Genomic DNA, 20,359 nt, shown 5'->3' with positions numbered 1-20,359 from the left:
TTTTTTAATGTTTTGACCTGTCTGGAACTGATTACATTATTAAGCATCACGCAAAAACCATTCTTTTCCATAGTGCTATTCAATTATACAAACAACATTTACTAAAGAGTGAGACTTTATAATGAAGATTGCTTAGGATTATCTGAAGTTCTTCCAGTTCCTGCCATGCAGCAGGATATAGTCTGAATAGATGCTTTCCCACTTCAACACTGCTTGGTATACCTTCACACTGCCATGCACTTGCTTAGATAATATTTAAATATCCACTTAAAAGCAAAAGCTCGGCCAGGCGTGGTGGCTCACACCTGTAATCCCAGCACTTTGGGACTCTGAGGCAGGAGCAATTGCTTGAGGTCTGGAGTTCAAGACCAGCCTGGGCAATATGGTGAAACTCTGTCTATACACAAAAAGACAAAATTTAGCCAGGTGTGGTAGCGTGAGCCTGTAGTCCCCGCTACTCAAGAGGCTGAGGCAGGAGGATGGCTTGAGCCCAGGAGGTGGAGGTTGCATTGAGCCAACATTGCACCGCTGCACTCCAGCCTGGCCAACAGAGCAAGACCCTCAAAAAAAAAAAAAAAGCAGAAAAAATGCAAAAGCTCATGTGTGTCCTTTACTGCTAGCTTTCCCTAGAAAGTGCCTCAAAGAAAGAAGACCCATGACAATCTAATACATTTTTATAATTAAAAATGTATATAGCTTGCATTTGTGATTATGCAGTATTTATTTTATATTAAACCTCACATTTTATTATTATTTAGCTGTTACCTTGTAAAATATTTATAGTAACAAATGTAGGTTTTTGATGTCTAAGATAAAGATAAATGCAGTAGTAAGGAGAAGTAATGCAAAATAAAATTTCATGTCCTTAAGAGGGGAAAAGTGCATGGATTGAAATCACTTGCAGCCAATCTGTGGTAATTTTCTTGCCCCTGGGCCTGGCAGACTTAGAAGGTAAAAAGAACTGCATATGAAATGAAAACCACTTTTCTCCCAGTACTCATCTAATCTTGTAGAGGGTGTTAAATGTACACAAGATGTGTTAGGGGAAATTAAATATTAAAGCATATATTTTATTCTTTCATAAAAAAGGAGACTGTATAATGTGATCCAAAAAACTAACCATTGTTTGTTTGTTTCTTTAGGATGGATTGGATGCTTTGGTATATGATTTGGATTTTCCTGCCTTAAGAAAAAACAAAAATATTGACAACTTTTTAAGCAGATGTAAGTAATTTTTTGTGGAGGTTAATGACAGACTTCATATAACTACATTTTGACTTAGGTCATTCAAGCCCTTATTTTTTCTTCTATTTAATTTTTGGTGATTTCATCAATGATTTCTACATAGAATTTAGTAGGAAGTGTGAAAGAAACAATTTGGATGCCTGTTAGGAGAACCAAAATATTTTGAAGAGAAAGGGATGAAAAATAGCTAAAATAAGTATTCAAAAAACTGTGCATTGAGTTTGAATAACTGCACATTGAGTTTGAGTAACTGCTGAGAAATGAGAATTTTTCTCCATGAAAGCTGTTTTATATTTAAATTTTACAGATATTCTTTTCCGAAGGCTCCTTTTTAGATTGGATATTATCATTTAAAAATTTGATTAAATAACTTATAATTTCAAACTTTTAATCTTAAAGAATTGATAAGATTTAGATCATAAAGTCCTCCTTACTTCATTTATTTATTTCTGTTTCTGAACTATAAATATTGATACATGTAAGTTTGATTGGTTTTGGTGTTATCTTTCAATTTTGGTTATATATGTTTTATTACAAAGGTTTTGTTTTTCTAAATAGTCATATCTTTTTGATTTTTTAAATCCTATACTTTGAAATCTTGTATTAGAATTTTTTAATTTTATGATCTTTTAGTTTTTCAAATTTTAAAAAGTTATTTAGTTTTTGAATATGGTGCCAGATTCTGAACTGAGAAGTTTTTAAGTATAAAAGTTTTAATTATTTCTCATGTCCTACGGACATAGCAGTAAAATTTTATTAATATTTACAGTTGCTTACCTCCCTACCTGACAACATAGTGAAGGAACTAAAAAGATGGAGAGGCTTGACTATTTATCTTAATGGTAACTGGCATTTATAGAGATGGTGTAGATAAGGGGTAAATGCTCCTTAGTACAAAGGCAGAGGGTGGGGCATGGTTTTTTTTAAAGTAATGGCTAGCAAGAATGAAATTCATGCTTCCTTAAACTGTGCTACTTTGTTGCTTTCATAATGTTAAGTATGCTTGTATATTTTATAAATAGAGACATTAATGCTTTAGTAGAAATAAATGAAATAAAAGTGTAAATCTAAAGTAAACTGTTTTAACTGGTAAACCTGTACAATTTATTTTAATTTTTAAAGTGGAGAAAATTGCAGAGAATAATATAACAAAATTTTAGGGCAGTCATATATAGCAGTAGGTAAAAATCATGACCAAGGATAGTTTATGCCAGGATTACTAAGTTAGTATAAAATTCAAAAATCAGTTAGTTTAATTTACCATATTAACATATTTTAAAAAGGAAATTTAGTAGATGCAGAAAAAGCATTTGATAAAATTTAATATCCATTCACAATTTTAAAATATCTGTCTGCAAACTAGGAAGTGAAGGAAGCTTCCTTTCCCCAATAAAGGGAATCTACAAGAAACCTACAGTTTAGATTGTATCTAGTTGTTTAAGACAAATGCTTTTCCCCTAAGATTGGAAAAGGCAAATCTGTCCTCTCTTACCACTTTTATTTAACATTGTCTTAGAAGTTCTAGCCAGTGCCATCAGGTAAAATAAAGAAAAGCCGTACAGATTGAAAAGGAAGAAGTAAAACTTTCCTAATTTAGACAGCATGATTTTTCCATATAGAAAATCCTCAAGATTCTGCAAAAAAGCTACATGAACTAATAAGTACATTCAGCAAGGTTGAAAGTTAGAAGATTAATATCCAAAAAGCAGTTGCACATACATTTATTAACAAGCAATTGGAGATTAATTTATTATAACAAATACAGCACCATTTACAATAGAAGCAAAAACATGAAAAATTTAGGAGTAAATTTGACAAAATATGTGTAAACCTGTTTACTGAAAACTATACAGCATTGTAGACAGAAATTAAAGAAGACCTAACAAGATATTCAGTGTTCATGGATTGTACAATTCAATATTAAAATGTTAACAGTCCCCAAATTAATTGATCTATAGAGTCCGTATATTCTCAGAACCTTAGCAGACAGTTTTTTGTATAAGGTGACCAGCAATTCTGTAATTCATATGGAAATGTAAAGGACCTGGGACAGCCAAAACAGTTTCGAAAAGTAAGAGCAAGTTGGAGGATTAAGGTCAATATCAAGACAGTATAGTCTTGATGAAAGAATAAACACATAGTTCAGTGGAACAGAAAAGAGCATCTAGAAATAGACCTGTGCATGCAAGTATATGGTTAATTGATTTCAACAAAGGTGACAGGATGATTCAATGTTCAAGCCTCAGTTTGCACTGTATACAAAAATTAACTCGAAATAGATCATCAACGTAAATGTAAGAGCTACAACAATAACACTTCCAGAAGAAAACATAGAACATATTTGCCACTTTCCTTAGGCAAGTTTTTCTTAGATAGGACACAAATAACACAAACCATTTTTGAAAAAGGATAAATTAGACTTATCGAAATTTAAAATAGTTCTCTTCAGAAGACACTGTTCAGAAAATGAAAAGATAAGCCAAAGGCTGGGAAAAAATAGTTGCAAAGCATGTGAAAGAAGAAAGAATAGTCCTTTCAACCAGTGGTGTTCAGACAACTGGATATCCGTATGCAAGGGAATGAATTTGGACTCCTACCTCATATCATGTACAAAAATTAACTGAAAATATAAAAGTTAAAAATGTAAAACTCTTAGGAGAAAACATAGGTTGAAATCTTCATGACCTTGGACTAAGCAGTTGTTTCTTAGTTGTAATACCAAAAGCACAAGCAACAAAAGAAAAATAGATAAACTGGACATCATCAAAATAAAAAACTTTTATTTATGCTTCAAAGATACTATCAAGAGTGAAGGCCAGGCATGGTGGCTCACGCCTGTAATCCCAGCACTTTGGGAGGCTGAGGCGGGCAGATCAGTTCTGTCCAGGAGTTCCAGACCAGCCTGGCCAAAATGGCGAAACCCCATCTCTACTAAAAATACAAAAATTAGCAGACATGTTAGCAGACACCTGTAATCCCAGCTACTTCGGAGGCTGAGGCAAGGAGAATTGCTTGAACCCAGGAGGTGGAGGTTACAGTGAGCCAAGATTGCACCACTGCACTCCAGCCTGGGCGACAGAGCAAGACTTTGTCTCAAAAAAAAAAAAAAAAGTGAAAAGACAACTTACAAAATAGGAAAACATTAGCAAATCATATGTCCAATAAAGGACTGGTATCTAGAATATATAAACAAGTGTAACAACTCAATAATAACAAGACAAATAGTTCAGTTTAAAAGTAGGAAAAATATTTGAATAGACATTTCTCCAAAGAAGATGTAAAAATGACCAGTAAACACGTGCAGAACTGTTCATGGTGGTTAGTCATTAGGAAGTTGCAAATTATGGCCACAATAAGATACTAGTACACCTCTATTAGAATGATTAAAACTTTCTAAACTGACAATATCAAATATTTATGAAAATGCATTGCAGCTGGAACCCTGTACATTGCTGACTGGTAAATGGTAAGGCACTTTGGAAAACAGTTTGGTTGTTTCTTATAAAGTTATACATGCACTTTACTATATGACCCCAGGAATTCTGCTCCTAGATATTTACTGAAAAGAAATGAAAGCATATGTCTGCACAAAGAGCTGTATTAAAATGTTTAAGGCAACTTTATGTTTGCTGAAAACTGGAAGCAACTCAAGTGCCCGTCAGCTGATCAATGGATAAATTGTGGTACAACCACATAGTGGGATATTACTGAATAATAAAAAGTAATGAATTACTGATATGTGCAATATCCAGCAATCTCAGAAGCATTCTGTTAAGTGAAAAAAGCCAGACACAAAAAGGCTACATACTGCATGATTCCATTTGTAGGACATGCTGGAAATGCAAACCTTTGAGCTGGAAATCCTATGGTTGAGGTAAAACTTCAGGAGTTAGAAAAGGGTATGAAGAAACCTTGGAATTCTGTAACCTCTTTGTGGTGATGATTACATGAGTATATGTGTTAGTCAGAAATGCATTGAAATCTATATACAAAAAGCATCATTTACTCTGTGTTTATTAGTTATATTAACAAACTCAACCTTAAAAAACATGAAGTTTAATGCTCATTTAGTAATCAGCCTAATTCTAAACTAATATGTTACTTCAAGAAAAAAAATTACTTCTATGTAAGTTAATTTTTTAAGGAAAACAATGTATATGGCTACCATGAAATCATAATAAAATTTAAAGACATGAACAAAAACAAGGTGAATAAACATGTTATAAGTGTAAATAAACATAACAAACTTATTTTTTCAATATAATTAGAACATTCTCCTTCAATTACTGGCGTTGTGTTTTTATGTTTCACACAGAGCAATGGATTTGTATAGGATAGCATTTTACATACCGCTGAAATTCTTTTATATAGATTTAGCTTTCATCAGCAAGCACATCAAAATTATTTTATTAAAGGTAAATTTTTGTTTTGTTTCTAATTGCTTTTTGCTGACATATATCAGATGTAGTGACCTAAGAATATACCTGGAATATGGGATAAAATATTTTTCTTTAAAGAATTCAGCTTAAGTCATATTAAATTAAGCCTCAAATATAATTTTTAATCATCAGGTTTAATTATATTCCAACCTGTTAATTTTTATCTCTTTGTGTTAAGAAGTGTGTGGAAACAAAAGGGAAAAGACAATCTGTGAATATTTGACTGAATAGTTAAATATAAAGATTTACTTTTCTGGGTTCTGGTGTATGATACCTAAATAATAAGGCTGCAAAGAAAATGTTTATCAGCCTCACATACCTGATAAGGAAAGATTTCAGGTGACATTTTCATAGGAGTTAGAGAGATGATACCAAGATAAAATTAAGCGATTGTTGTGGGAGTTAGTCACAGTTTTGAAGACACATGTTGGGAGCCAGAACATTGGGAGGATGAAGGGAGAGAAAATTTGGGAACAGTGATTATGATTGTATATGCTTATAAACCATTATGGATGTCACAGAGACTTTAGGGTACAAGATTCATAATTATATGTTAATAGAAAAACATGTTTATCAAACAAATCTTAGTCTAAAAGACGATAATGGAGAAGGGAAGACCATTGAATGAAGAAAATTCATGAACCTCCAGGTATAAATGCAAGAGAGCTCATTTGTTTGGCTTAAAAAAAAACAGAACTGATATTTTATGTCATATACTGTATCTTTTATAATATAGATTACAAAAGTGACATAATAGCTATGGTAGTGATAAAAGCATACAGTACAGTTGGTAAATTTTTGGTTGCTTTGGCACTAGTACAATTACTGAGAAAGCAATGCGAATAATCACTATTCAGAGTTAGTGATCAAAAGAGATGATCGTTTAGAATGTTAACACAGACCTTGAGACAAAGCATTCAGTTCACTTTAGACCAGGGTTTCTCAAGTGGCACCAAGGACATTTTGGGTCAGATAACTCTTTGCTGGGAGGCTGTTCTTTGCATTGTATGATGTTTAGCAGCACCCCTGGCCTCTGCCTTCTTAATGCCAGTAGCATATCCTAACACCTATCCCCAATTGTGATCACCAGAAATATTTCTAGACATTGCCAAATATCCCTTGAGAGGCAAAACTGCCTAAGACTTTATGTTGATGAAGGAAAGAAATAGTGGGCACAGTTAGACACGTGCTCCAAGCTTAGAAAATGTAGTCAAAAGTAATAAATATTAGAAGGTTGCAGCCATAGAAAGCAAGGTTCTTCCACAGGGAGTTCTCAGCTGAGATTATAAAGTTTTATGAACCAGATCAGAAGTATGAATACATATCCAGGGATAAATACAAAAGAGTAGTATAAATCTATTAAAAATGTGTTAGGCTAGAAGACTATAATGAGCCACAACTTGTGAAAAGCTCTTAAGCCCTTTACAAGTCATTCTCTCTTCTACTCCCATCCTTCCTGGTTAGAATTAGGATTCAAGATGTATGAGAAAAGGATAATTTCACTACATAAGACCATTCTTGAAATAGTTTTTGAATGACCAGTCACTAAAGACATGAAGAACAAGACTGTTTTGCTTAGAAACTGTAGCTCTTACCATCTCATGGATGGAAACACACACAGATATACCTTATAATAGTAGAAGTTTGTAGAGAATGTAATGATACACAGATCTTGAATGGGGTAAAGAAAGGCTTCCAAAAGAAAGTAATATTTGAGTCTTAAAACATGGGCTAGATTTTTCAATTGAGGAAGGACAGTTCTGAGAGGGAAGACCATTTAAATCACAGAGTCTTCCAAAAGTATGACATCTTTGAGGAACCAGGAGTTTGGTGTAAATTGAACTTGGTTTATAATGAGAGAGAAAGGGTCGGGAGGACAGACTGCAGGGGATGAGACTGAAATGGCAGGCTGGGGCTTTTGGGTTAATGGGTTGGATATTAAAAAAAATTACTTAGTTGCTTGTTTTTTCTTTTCATAATTCTCATGAGTTTTAAAAACTTAGATAAAGAAATTGAAGTTCAAGGAAGAGGAGAAAGTTTGAGTGCTTTAAATACCTCTAAATCGAGCCAGTTTACACCTATTGAATTAACATGCTGAGGTGATTGAAGATCTTTAGAGAAACTTTGGAGAATGATGGAGTTCCCAGAAAACTAAAGATAGGTAAATGGTCTGGTTATAATAAACCAAAGAAAAGACTGATAAGTGCAGATTTCTGAACAGTGGCAGTCGTCATACAGAGGCTTGACTTTCCCTCTTTTTCCAACACAACTATTGTTTAAGCTTCTTCATTTTCATTTAAATGATCACAAAAATCTTCCATTCAGTCTCAATAATACATCTACTTTTGCCTATGTACAGTTACCTACGTTGCTGCCAGAGGATTCTTTTTGAATAGTAAATTTAAGTCAAATTCCATTCCCAGCTTTTTGGTGGATTTTCTAAACTTGATGCTATCTAAGCTTCTAAGTTACATTCTTAACTGTACACCTCTCCTCCTTGTTTCCTTACACATCAGCTACACGCTGACATTTATTTCCTGGAAAGTACCATGACACCTTCTCCATAAGACTTTTCAGATGTTGTTTTTCTCTTTCTAGAATTCTTTCCAACCCACCCAACTCAAAGCAGTCATCCTTTAAATTTCAAATAAGCCTTCATTTTTGTTCCCTAACCTCTTGGTTATCTAGGCTTCATAGATCTGAGCATGTACTTCTATGGCATCTTGTATACTTATCACAGGTTATATTTATTTGTATGATTATTTGATTGGTACCTGCTGTGGTTTGAATGCCCCCACCAAAACTCATTAAAGTTTAATTGCCAGTGCTAGTAGGTGGGGACGTTAAGAAGTGATTAGGTCATGTGGGTTCCACCCCCATGAATGGATTAATGCTGTTATTGTGGGAAGGGGTTATAAAAGTGAGCTCTTGTGCATGTATGCTCTTACTCTTCCACTTGTCTACCATTGAATGACCCTTGCCAGATGCCCTTTTTTCTTTTATAAATTACCCATTCTGTGGTATTCTGTTATAGCAGCAAAAAACAGACTAAGACAGGATCCATTCTCCTTTTTCTCCTTCTCCTATCACTAGATTTTAAGTGCCATGAGAGCAGGGGCATTTATGTTTTTACTGCCAAACCTGACAGCATAGTAAGTACTTGTTATATATGAGCTCAGTGCATTAGACGTTGGATACTGACTTGTTAGAGATGATCTAGAAAGTCCGGGTGGTCTCTGACTTTAAAATTTCCAGCTTTATGAAGGTTTCATTGGAGCATAACTCCATCATAAATCTAGGCACATCACTGGTGATGTTAACGCTTATCATTTGGTTTAAGGTAGTGTCTGGCAAGCTTCTCCACTAGAAAGTTACCATTTTCTTTTTCCAAACGCTGTGGAGGGGAGCGTATTCCCTTTCCATACTCTCCTGGAGGGGAGACTATTTACACGTATTATTTGGAATTCTGTAGGGAAGATTTGCCTTTTCTCCCCCATTTATTAATTTAGTCATTGATTTATGTAATATAAACTGCATATATTTATTTAATACTTTGGGTTGTAATCCAGTAGTGTGTTATTTATTAGGTTGGTGCAAAAATAATTGCAGTTTTTGCCACTGTTTTTGGCAAAAATCTCAATTGCTTTTGCACCAACCTAATACTTTGTTACTTAAATTGTTCTCATTTTTGCCTTTTGGGAGCTCTTTCAGGTTGGACCCAGCTCCTACTCCTGTGTTCTTTGACATGTTCTTACTTTTTTTAAAAAAAAGGAACACTTCTTTACTTTCTGGCATTACACGATGCTCCAGGCTCATCTTATATTTTCCCTCAGCCCTGAAATCAGCCATTTTTTCCAAGGAGCTCTGGTTCCTTTTATTGGAGAATGATATTTAGAAACCAAGATCTGGGTGCTAGGTGTGCTTATTGCTACTGGTGATCACTGTTTCAAGACCCTCTCAGCTGCCATAGCTAGGAAATATATGTATGCGTGTATACCAGCCTGTGACTATACACATAACTATAATTCTATACCTGTACACATGTTAAACGTGTTTAGATTGATATTACCAGCTCTAAACTAGTATCACAAGATTCATTCTAGCTTTCGCCTTTGCCTGTTTGTAACTTTTTTTCTCTGATGATGAGAAACCTGGCTCCCATTATTGGTATTTACTTACTGAACCCTAATATTCATGTAAAATAAACCATACACCCTGTGAGAAATGGATTTACCAACTGGAACACAATATCTTTGTACAGTTCCTTTTTTGTCTTTAGCCTTAGTTTCCAGCTAAAACAGTTTTCCAGCATTACGTAGTTCAGCTTCTTTTCCCTCACCACCTTCAATGAGGGCATGTCATATGTTAGTCATACATTTAGATTCATTTGTTAGATCCTGGATTCCATCCTGAGATCCCCCAGAATCCCAATTGATTTTTTAAATTTGCATAAAGTGTATATAGTTCTGTGGGTCTTAACAAACACATAGTCTTGTCTGCAACACCCCAATACCATGCGGAACAGTTCCATCACCCCCACTCCTGGGAAACACTGATCTCTTTTTCTGTTCCTGTAGTTTTACCTTTTCCAGAATGTCATTAAATGGAATCATACAGTGTATAGCCTTTTGAGTCTGTCTTTTTTTCACTTAGCAAAAATGCATTTAAGGCTGGGCACGGTGGCTCTTGCCTGTAAGCCCAGCACTTTGGGAGGCTGAAGCGGGTGGATCACCTGAGATCAGGAGTTCAAGACCAGCCTGGCCAACATGGCAAAACCCCGTCTGTATTAAAAAATACGAAAATTAGCCGGGTATGGTGGCAGGTGCCTATAATTCCAGCTACTTGGGAGGCTGAGGCAGGAGAATCAATTAAACCTGGGAAGTGGAGGTTGCAGTGAGCCAAGATTGCGCCATTGCACTCCAGCCTGGGTGACAGAGCAAGACTCTGCCTTGAGAAAAAAAAAAAAAAAAAAAGCATTTAAGATTCCTCCATGTTGTCCATGTCGTGTGAAGTAGTTACTTTTTCCTTTTTTCCCCTAAATTGCAGAGCAACCTTCTATTGAATGGATATACCTTGGTTTGTTTGTTCATTTCTCTGTTGAAGAACATATTCGTTATTTCCTGTTTGGGGCAATTATGAATAAAGCTGCCGTAAATATTCGTGTACAAGTTTTTGCATGAATTTAGGTTTGTTTTTTGTTTTTGTTTTTTTTGAGATGGAGTTTCGCTCTTCTCGCCCAGGCTGGAGTGCAATGGCGCAATCTCAGCTCACGGCAACCTCCACCTCCCAGGTTCAAGCAGTTCTCCTGCCTCAGCCTCCCTAGTAGCTGGGATTACAGGCATGCGCCACAGTGCCCAGCTAATTTTGTATTTTTAGTAGAGACAGGGTTTCTCCATGTTGGTCAGGCTGATCTTAAATTCCCGACCTCAGGTGCTCTGTCTGCCTCGGCCTCCCAAAGTGCTGGAATTACAGGCGTGAGCCACCGTGCCGGCCATGAATTTAGTTTTAAATTGACTTGGGCAGATATGTAAATACACAGATGTAGCATTGCTAGGTTGTTTGCTAAGAATAGGTTTAACTTCTTAAGAAACTGCCAAACTGTCTTCCAAAGTGGCTATACCATTTTATTATACATTCCCACCAACAATGAATGAGAGTTTCTGTTGTTGTGCATCCTTGCCGCATTTGCTACTGTCAATTTTCGTTTGCATAATGTCTTTCATGGAGCAAAAATTTTAATTTTGATGAAATCTAACTTATAAACTATTTCTGCATTGATTGTGCTTTTTGTGTTACATAAAAATCATTGCCAAACTCAAGATTGATTTTTTAAAGCAACTTTATTAAGTTATCATTTACATACTATAGAATTCACCCATTTGAAGTATACAATTCAGTGAGCTTTTTGGGTGTATGTGTATTTTCGGAGTTGTGCAACCATTACCACAGTTGCTTTTACAACATTTTCATCACTTCGTAAAGTAACCTCATACCCATTAACAGTCAGTCTCCATTTCTCTCCAGGCTTCCAGCCCTAGACAACCACTAATCTATTTTCTGTCTCTATAGATTTGCCGACTCTATAGAGACATTTCCTATAGAAGGAATCATCAATAAAATGGTCTTTTGTGACTGCCTTCTTTGGCTTAGCATGTTTTCATTGTTCATAGTGTTATAGCATGTGTCAGTATTTCATTTTTAATTGCCAGTAATAGTCCATTGTATGGATATACCACATTTTGTTTATCTGCTTATCAGCTGATGGACATTTGTATTGATTCTCTTTTGGCTTTTATGAATAATGCTGCTGTGAACATTTGTGTAGAAGTTTTTGTGTAGACTTATGTTTTTATTGTTCTTGCGTAGATACCTAGAAGTGGAATTGGTGGGTCATATGGTAATTCTATGTTTAACATTTTGAGAAACTCAAGATTGATTTTTAAATATATACTTTTATTAATTTGGAGTAAATATATATGGCTTTTCTGTTGTTCCTGAATAGATAAATGCAGCATATGTTTATCTCCAATTGTATATAATGTTATTAAGTGTTTTTAATATTTCAGTAGCATCGAGTACAAGTATAATCTCTATCCTTAAGGACTGTGGGGACATACAATGTAATAGAAGAAACAGACCTATAGAAACAATTCCAGTTCAGATTGTTAGGTGAAATATAGGGAAATAATGTCCCATAGAAGGGAGTCATACCTTGTGCTTGAGAGGGAATCAAGAATGTCTAAAGAGGAGATAAAAGATTAGATCTTGTTTAATAGTAACTTGGTCAGATAAGGTGGTGGGGGAAGTCATTTTAGGCTAGTGATAACATCTGCAAAGACACAGAGAGATAAAGCAGTATGGGCTTATATAGGTAATTGCAAATAACTAGGCATTGCTAGAGCATGGTTGTGAGGAGTATCTTATCTAGAACTATAAGACTGGACAGTCACTAATTATATATATATATATATTTTGCCATGTTGAGGAGTTTGAATTTAGGAGTCTGGATTTTTTATATTTATTTTTTGTTGGTCTGTTTATCAAACTGGATTACTCTGTGTGTATGTGGGTGGGTGGATGCGTGCATATGTGCCTATGCAGTCAAAATGTAGCACATCTTCCTAGAGTGTGATTTTATTTGAACATTTGGGCATGAAATAATTTTCTTAATTAAAACAGTGCTGGTTGCAGTGGCTCACATCTGTAATCTCAGCACTTTCGGAGGCCGAGGCAGGTAGATCACTTGAGCCCAGGAGTTCGAGATCGGCCTGGGCAACATGGCAAAACTGTGTCTCTGCAAAAATACAAAAATTAGTTGTGCATGGTGTTGTGTGCCTGTAGTCCCGGCTACTTGGGAGGCTGCGGTGGGAGAATCGCTTGAACTCCGAGGTGGAGGTTGCAGTGAGCTGAGATTGCATGACAGCATGAGACCCTGTCTCAAGGAAAAAGAAAAGAAAAATCAGATTTTTATGGAATTGAATATAACATTCTTGTGAATTTTTCAAATAAGTTTAATTTTTGAGCATTTTAGGGCCGCTTTCACTACTCTAAAAGAATGCAATGTATACTGGGCTTTCTTAGGCAGAGTAGCAGTATTCTGGTCAAACAGTACATGGTACATAATGTTTATTACCATATTTTACCTATTCTGACATTTAAAAAAACTTTGAACATTTTTGAAATTAGAATGTGTCTTAGAATCTCTAGTGGTACATAAAGTAATGGTACGTTTTATAATCTAGGATCTTAGGGTAGGCAAAATACATCTTTTTTTTTTTCATTAGAAAAGCAACAAAGGGTCATTATAAAAAACTTAAAATATATAGAAAATGTGGCAGAATAATCTGTAGTCTCACCAAACTCAGAGATGACTGCAGTTATTGTTTCGGCATATTTTCTTCTGGCCTTTAAAAAAATCCATATCTGTGTATCAGTATATAATTATGTTTTTAGAAAATCAAGTTCATATACTGTATACAGTTTATTCTATTTCTTTGCACAACATTATATGCTGAACATAATTCTATGTAATTAAATATTCAACACAATTTTAAATGTTACCTAATACTCTATGTATATGAAATTATTTGCTCTTTAAAATTGTAAAAACTACTTTATTGTAGATATCTTGGTCCCACATTGTATCTCATTTCCTTAGGATAAATTCCTAGAAGTAAAATTTACTGGGTATAAAGTTGATTTTTATTTATTTTTAATTTAATTTAATTTTTTTCTTGATACAGAGTCTCGGTCAGTCGCCCAGGCTGGAGTGCAGTGGCCCGAACTCGGCTCACTGCAACCTCCACCTCTCGAGTTCAAGTGATTCTTATGCCTCAGCCTCCTGAGTAGCTGGGATTACAGGCGTCCACCACTGTGCCGGCTAATTTTTGTGTTTTTAGTAGAGACGGCGTTTCGCCATGTTGGCCAGGCTGGTCTTGAACTCCTGACCTCAAGCAATCTGCCTGCCTTGGCCTCCTGAAGTGCTGGGATTATAGGCGTGAGTCACAGCGCCTGGCCAATTTTCAAAACAGTATTAGGAAAAATCATCCATTTGCTTTCTTGAAAATTAGATTGAAGAGTTTATATATGATTGAAATGCTTTTGAATTTTTGGTAACCCAGAAGCTATAAGTTAGCCTTTTTGCACTGGCCCTTTTGCTAACTTGTGATCATTTGGAGAAAGATTAACTCTAAATGACTAGCTCTAATGATTAGCTAGTTAGTGGTTGTCAAGACTGTGGTTCCTATTTATGACTCAATTTGCTCATTTTATTTCTTGCTGAATATGTTGCATAGTAGTATTTCACTTCTCTGAATCTTAGCTTTCTGCCAGCATCACCTGACTCAATATAGTTGACAATCAGAAATTGCTAAAAGAGTCTAGATGGTCACAACATCCTATTTGGAGGTTTTAGAATGAATGAAGACTTAACAGATTTGTGATTTCGCAAATATTATTTTGCATAAAACTAATTTTGTGAACAACAAAGAGGTCAAAATCTGCCATAGGAAAAGATACAACAGTTTAAGAAGGATTGGAAGTTCTGAGAAGTTTGCTGTTTTAGGTAAGGTGGCCAGGGTAGGCCTTGCTAGAAGGTGACATTTGAAAAAGAGTTGAAGTAGTTGAGGGAGTTAGCCATGTGGATGTCTGAGGGAAGAGAGTGGCATACAGAGGAACAGCTAGTGCAAAGGCCTGAAGGGAGGAGAGTGTACCTGGCCTGTTTGAGGAACATCAAGGAAGCCAGTGTGGCTGGAGAGGATTAGGCAAGGGGGAGAATTGTGGGATGATATCATAGAGGTAAGGAAATGGGGAGGCTAGGTCATGTAGAGTCTTGTAGGCCATTGTAAAATCTTGGGCTTTTGCTCTGGGTGAGATGGCAAGACATTAGAGACTTTTGAGCAGAGAAGTGACATGATCTGACTTGTGTTTTAAGAACATCACCCTATGTTGAGAATAGACACAGGGCAATCAGTTAAGAGTCTATCACAGTAATCCAAGGAAGAGATGATGGTGACTTGGTCTAGCGTGGTAGCAATGTAGAGGGTGAGAAGTTATCAGATTACAGATATATTTCAAAGAGAGAGCCAACATATTTTCCTGAAAGATAGGATGTGGAGTGTAAGAAAAAAAGGAGTCAAGAATGCCCCCTAGGTTTTTGTCCTGAGCAAAATTGAGCCATCGGCCAAAGTGTGGGACACATAGGTATAAGTTTTGGGTGAGAATATTTCTTCAGTTTTTGACACATTAAATTTGAGATGTTTTTCAAAAGAGGATATATTTTGAAAGTAATTGAATAGATAAGTTTGAAGTTTAAGAGAGACATGTAGACTAGAGATAAAAATTTGGAAGTTGATATGTAGATGGTTTTTAAAGCCCACCAGAGAAGTGAGTGTAGATAGAGAAGAAGTCACCATTGAGGACTGAGCCTTGGAATGCTCCAATGTTAAGAAATCTGAGAGAAGGGGAGGAACCAGCCAAGGCAACTGAAAACTACTAAGGTTGAAAAGTAAAATCTTCAGTATTGTTGGAAGAATGTTGTGTCCTGAAAGTCAAGTAAAGAATGTGTATCAGGAGAGAGTGATCGAAGTGTTAAAGCCACTGATATATCAAGATGAGGGCTGAGAATTGGTCATTGGATTTAGCAACATGATGCTCATTTGTGACTTTGACAAGTAGTTTTGAAAGAAAGGTAAGAGCCAACCTGAAGTGGGTTTTAGAGCAAATAGTAGGAAAGATTTAGTCACAGAAAGTATAGACAACTTTTGAGAAATTTTGCTGCAGTGGGGAGTTGAGTAATGGGACAGTAGCTGCTGAGAGAAATGGGATCAAGAGTTTTTTTTTGTTTCCCTAAGATGGGAGAGAAAACAGCATGGTGGGATCCAGTTAGGAGGGGGAAAGCTTAGTAATAGAGGAGAAAGGGGAGAATTGCTTGAGCAATGTCCTTGAACTACAGTAATGAAAAAGGATGACATCTAGTGCATGAGTGGAGGGTTTAAGTTAAGATAGAAGTAGTCTCCCATAGTAAAAGATGAAAAGACAAAATATATGCTTGTACATGCTGATAGTTAAGTGTGTAAGTGGTGGTAAGTCAGTGGTAGTTTTCTTCTGATTATTTCGTTCCTTTCAGGGTAGTAGCCAAACAAGATCATTAGCTGTGAATGAGGATCAGTGGGAGAGCTGTGGGAGGTGTGTGAAGAAAGAAGAAAACTTGAAATACGTCTCTAGGAGAGTGGGAGAGTGACTAGAAATTTAGGATTGCCAAGTAGAACTAAGGGCCAGCTTGATGTTTGTGATTATGAATTTTAAAATAGGATCAGTCATTGTGATTTTATATATTTATCGAGACATTCAACTGCATGGGTGCTGACATAGAGTAGTTGGAGAGTTGGATTTAACTATAATAGGATTGTCGTTTTGCCAAACTAAGTAAAGTGAGGCAGAAGAGAGCTCATGACATTAAAGGTATATGCAAGGGAGTGATTGTAATAATTGACCGTGTAATTTAAGCTGGCTAGATAGGAAAAAGAGGCTATCAGTGCAACGAGGGAAAGTATGAGTGGAGTAGAATCAATGGATTGGAGGTCCTGGTGGGGTTGGGGTTGTTGGAGTTAAGATGCTAGAGGAACTAAGCAGGAAAGCTATAAGAGAGTGCTTAGAGAGTGTAAGTTTTCTAATTGAAATTGTTGGAAGATTATAATTACGAGTAATGACAAGGTCTAGTATGTGACCATGGAAATGAGTGACCAAGGTAAGGTAGAGGACAAGATCATTGAAGGAGAGAAGTATAGGTGTTGAGAGGCCAAGGTACTGTAAGTATTATCTGTGGGTATATTAAAGTTATTAAGAATTAAAACAGGAGAATATTGGAGAGAAGTTCAGTAAATCAGGAAGTAAAACTGTCTAGCAATGAGACGTGGTGACCTCTGAGAGTCAGTAGATTACAGCAACAATGAGAGGTGGGAAATACAACCTAATATAATGAAAATCAAAGCTAGCAGATTTAGGGGTGGGGATGTGGGGGATCTCCCACTTTCAGGGTCGGTTGTCTAAGGCATGTGGAAAAGTAAAGGTCCCCACTTGAGAGCTGTGGGGAAGCAGTGCCCTCAGAAGGCCACTGGGTTTTATTAGAGCAGGAGTTGGTGAACTACAGCCCACCACTGTGGCTCATGAACTAAGCATGTTTTTTGTATTTTTTCATGATTGAAAAAAAAAGTCAAAAGAATATATAATTGAAGAATATACAATTGCATATATAAGTTTGAAGTTTAAGAGAGACTAGACTAGAGATAAAAATTTGGAAGTTGATATGTAGATGGTTTTTAAAGCCCATCATGATCATGATGGTGAAATAATGAAACAATATCATGAATGTGAAATAATAGGAAATTCAGATTTCAGTGTCCATAAATAAAGTTTTCTTGGGATGTTGCTACACTTTAAAAAATGTATTGTGTATAGCTGCTTTTGTTCTACAACACCTAAGCTGAGTAGCTACAACAGCGACCATATGTGATGCTCTCCTTGCTTCACACTGCTGCTCAGCACAGTAGAAATCACAGTGATGCTGTTACAGCTTGACAGTTTTGAGTGCTATATGTGTCACCATATCACAACATTTTATTTGTTTTCTATTACCAGTGCATACGCATGTGTCAAAGCAAGAAGAGAAGAGTATACTTGAAATGTTGTCTTTTTTTTCCCTCCCCTAAAAGACTGTCACACAGGCAGGAGTGCAGTGGCACATTCATAGCTCACTGCAGCCTCGAACTCCTAGGCTCAAGCAGTCCTTCTGCCTCAGCCTCCCAAGTAGCTGGGACTACAAGTGCATGCCACCATGGGCCTGGCTAATTTTTAAATTTTTTGTAAAGACAAGTCTTGGTATGTTGTCCAGGCTGGTTTCAAACTCCTGGCCTTGAGCAATCCTCCTGCCTCTGTGTCCCAAAGCACTGGGATTACAGGTGTGAGCCATCATGCCCAGCCCAGATGTTGTCCTTTTTGAAGCATAATGGAGTATGGATTATTTTTATCAAGTTAGGTGGCAAAGCATTTTTTTAAATTATGCAGTGACAGTATAGCTGTGCTAAAGGAATACAGTGTACATTGGACATTCCCAGACTAAGCACTCACTATGATCTTCCTGACTCATAGGACAGCAACAGTGAGAAAAAATAGAAAATTTAAAACAGAGTATCTCATCCCAGTAAAATTTCTTCATAAAGAAAAATGATCCTGCAGGCTTGACCAAAAAAAAAAAAAAAAAAAAAGAGGCTGCAGTGTTATGTAAGTGTACGAGTGGTTTATTCACTAGCCTAGCAGAGAAAGCTGTTCACTGATGGTGTGTGATTGCAGCAGCCAAACAAATGTGTACAGAGAGAAAAACTTGCCTAATACTGTTAGCCTTTGGGCAAGAATAGCTGCTCAAAGAATTGGGGGTACTGGGAGTGACGTCAATAGTCAATTAAAAAATAACCAATTTTGAGTTGTTTTCCTTGACTCTTGTTTATTTGAGGAATCAGTGCAGAGTTTGAAGTGACTGAAGAATTAGCCTGTGTATATAGTCTCCCCTTACAGACTTGGGAAAGCTTGGTCTTATTTTCTTTAGAATATGTATCACAATGTGAACTTAAGTTACATATTTATTTATGTACTTATTATTTTTCTTTACTCTAGAGCAGCAGTCCCCAAACTTTTTGGCACCAGGGACCAGTTTTGTGGAAGACAATGTTTCTATCGACAGGATGGGGGTTGGGGGGTGGCAGACGGGATGGTTTTATGAAACTATTCCACCTCAGATCATCAGGCATTAAAAAAAGATTCTCATAAGGAATGTGCAACCTGGATCCCTCGCATGTGCAATTCACAATAGGGTTTGTGCCCCTGTGAGAATCTAATGCCGCTGCTGATCTGACAGGAGGTGGAGCTCAGATGGTCATGCTTACCTACCCACTGCTCACCTCCTGCTGTGTGGCCCAGTTCCTAATAGGCCATGAACCGGTACAGGTCCACGGCTCAGGGGTTGGGAATCCCTGTTCTAGTGCATGCATTGTTTTCTGTCTCAATGGAGCCATAAGCCTACAAAGTTCAGGCTATATAGTACCCCTAGACCAAGAGTGGGTTTCTTAACATGACTACTTTACAATAAATAGGCTTCGTTTAAGATCCTGAGATTTGGGTGGGTGTGAATACATAGTCCTGAGTGTTTGGGAAACTAAAGTCTAATGCTTAGAATTTTGCCATTAAGTTCTTAATTAGTTCTAGGTTGGACCCTTGGTGAGATGAACTAGGAAAACTGGAACCATAGAATCTCTGAGTTTGATTGAAAGCCATCCAACAGAGGCATTTACACTTGTTAGCACGTAAACCTGTATTAGAACAAGCTAAAATCCAAGGCAGTAGAACATAGAAAGATCTTTTAGATTTCAAATGACTTGTCTGCGGTCTTTGTCAAGACTCTACAGCCTATTCTAGATCATAGCTAGAGCCAAGAATCTTTTTTCAACGTAACAGGCTATTATATTATCCAGGTTCAGAACTTTCTCTCTCATCTGGGGTATTACAATACTCTTAAAATTCTCCCCACCTCCTGTCTTGACTTTATTGAACTCATCTTCTACGTATTTCCTAGAGTAGTTTTCCTGAAATGTAAGTTCGACTATGTTGTTTTATCCATCGTAATTCCTTTTCATGGCTTCCTGCCCATAGTAATGGTGCTTCTCAGTTCCCAGCAGATTCCAGAGCATTCCTCAGGGACTGTATTATGGAAGAGCCTAAAGTAGATGAGGCTCTGTCTCTTCTCTGACACCTTTAACCTCATTTAGAACAGAGCAGTTTCTTTGATCTATTTTATGTAGAGAGCTACTTTAAACTTTAATGTGAAAACGGTTTTCGGTACTTAAATAGTAGTTTTATTACTGTAACTACTGGCTGACAGGTAAAGTTCAATCAAGCTCCTGAACTTACCTGGGGCTCTCCAGCCTCTTCTGTCAGTCCTTACTACAAACTTGATACTCCAGCAACATAGAACTTAGATAGAGTTCCTCTGTGCTTGGTTTACGTTGCTTGTCTGCTTATATTTGTTCACTTGTTCTTTCCTTTTTTTGAGACAGAGTTTCGCTCTGTTGCCCAGACTGGAGTGCACTGGTGTGATCTTGGCTCACTGCAACCTTCACGTCCTG

General features: G+C 36.5%; 1 protein-coding gene across 2 annotated transcripts in view; it reads left to right on the top strand.

Moving 5' to 3' along the window:
- ROCK1 (Rho associated coiled-coil containing protein kinase 1) overlaps positions 1-20,359 on the top strand; it is a 161,452-nt gene that overhangs the window by 40,039 nt on the left and 101,054 nt on the right. For both annotated transcript variants that reach the window (XM_004059230.5, XM_055368617.2), the window contains exon 2: positions 1,143-1,224. In XM_004059230.5, the coding sequence (XP_004059278.3) occupies positions 1,143-1,224 (82 nt within the window). The remainder of the gene's footprint in view (positions 1-1,142; positions 1,225-20,359) is intronic.

Source organism: Gorilla gorilla, chromosome 17 (genome assembly GCF_029281585.2).
Source record: "Gorilla gorilla gorilla isolate KB3781 chromosome 17, NHGRI_mGorGor1-v2.1_pri, whole genome shotgun sequence".
NCBI classification, from domain to species: domain Eukaryota; kingdom Metazoa; phylum Chordata; class Mammalia; order Primates; family Hominidae; genus Gorilla; species Gorilla gorilla.
Note: the sequence above shows the minus strand (reverse complement) of the source record. Positions and strands in the feature narration are given on the sequence as shown.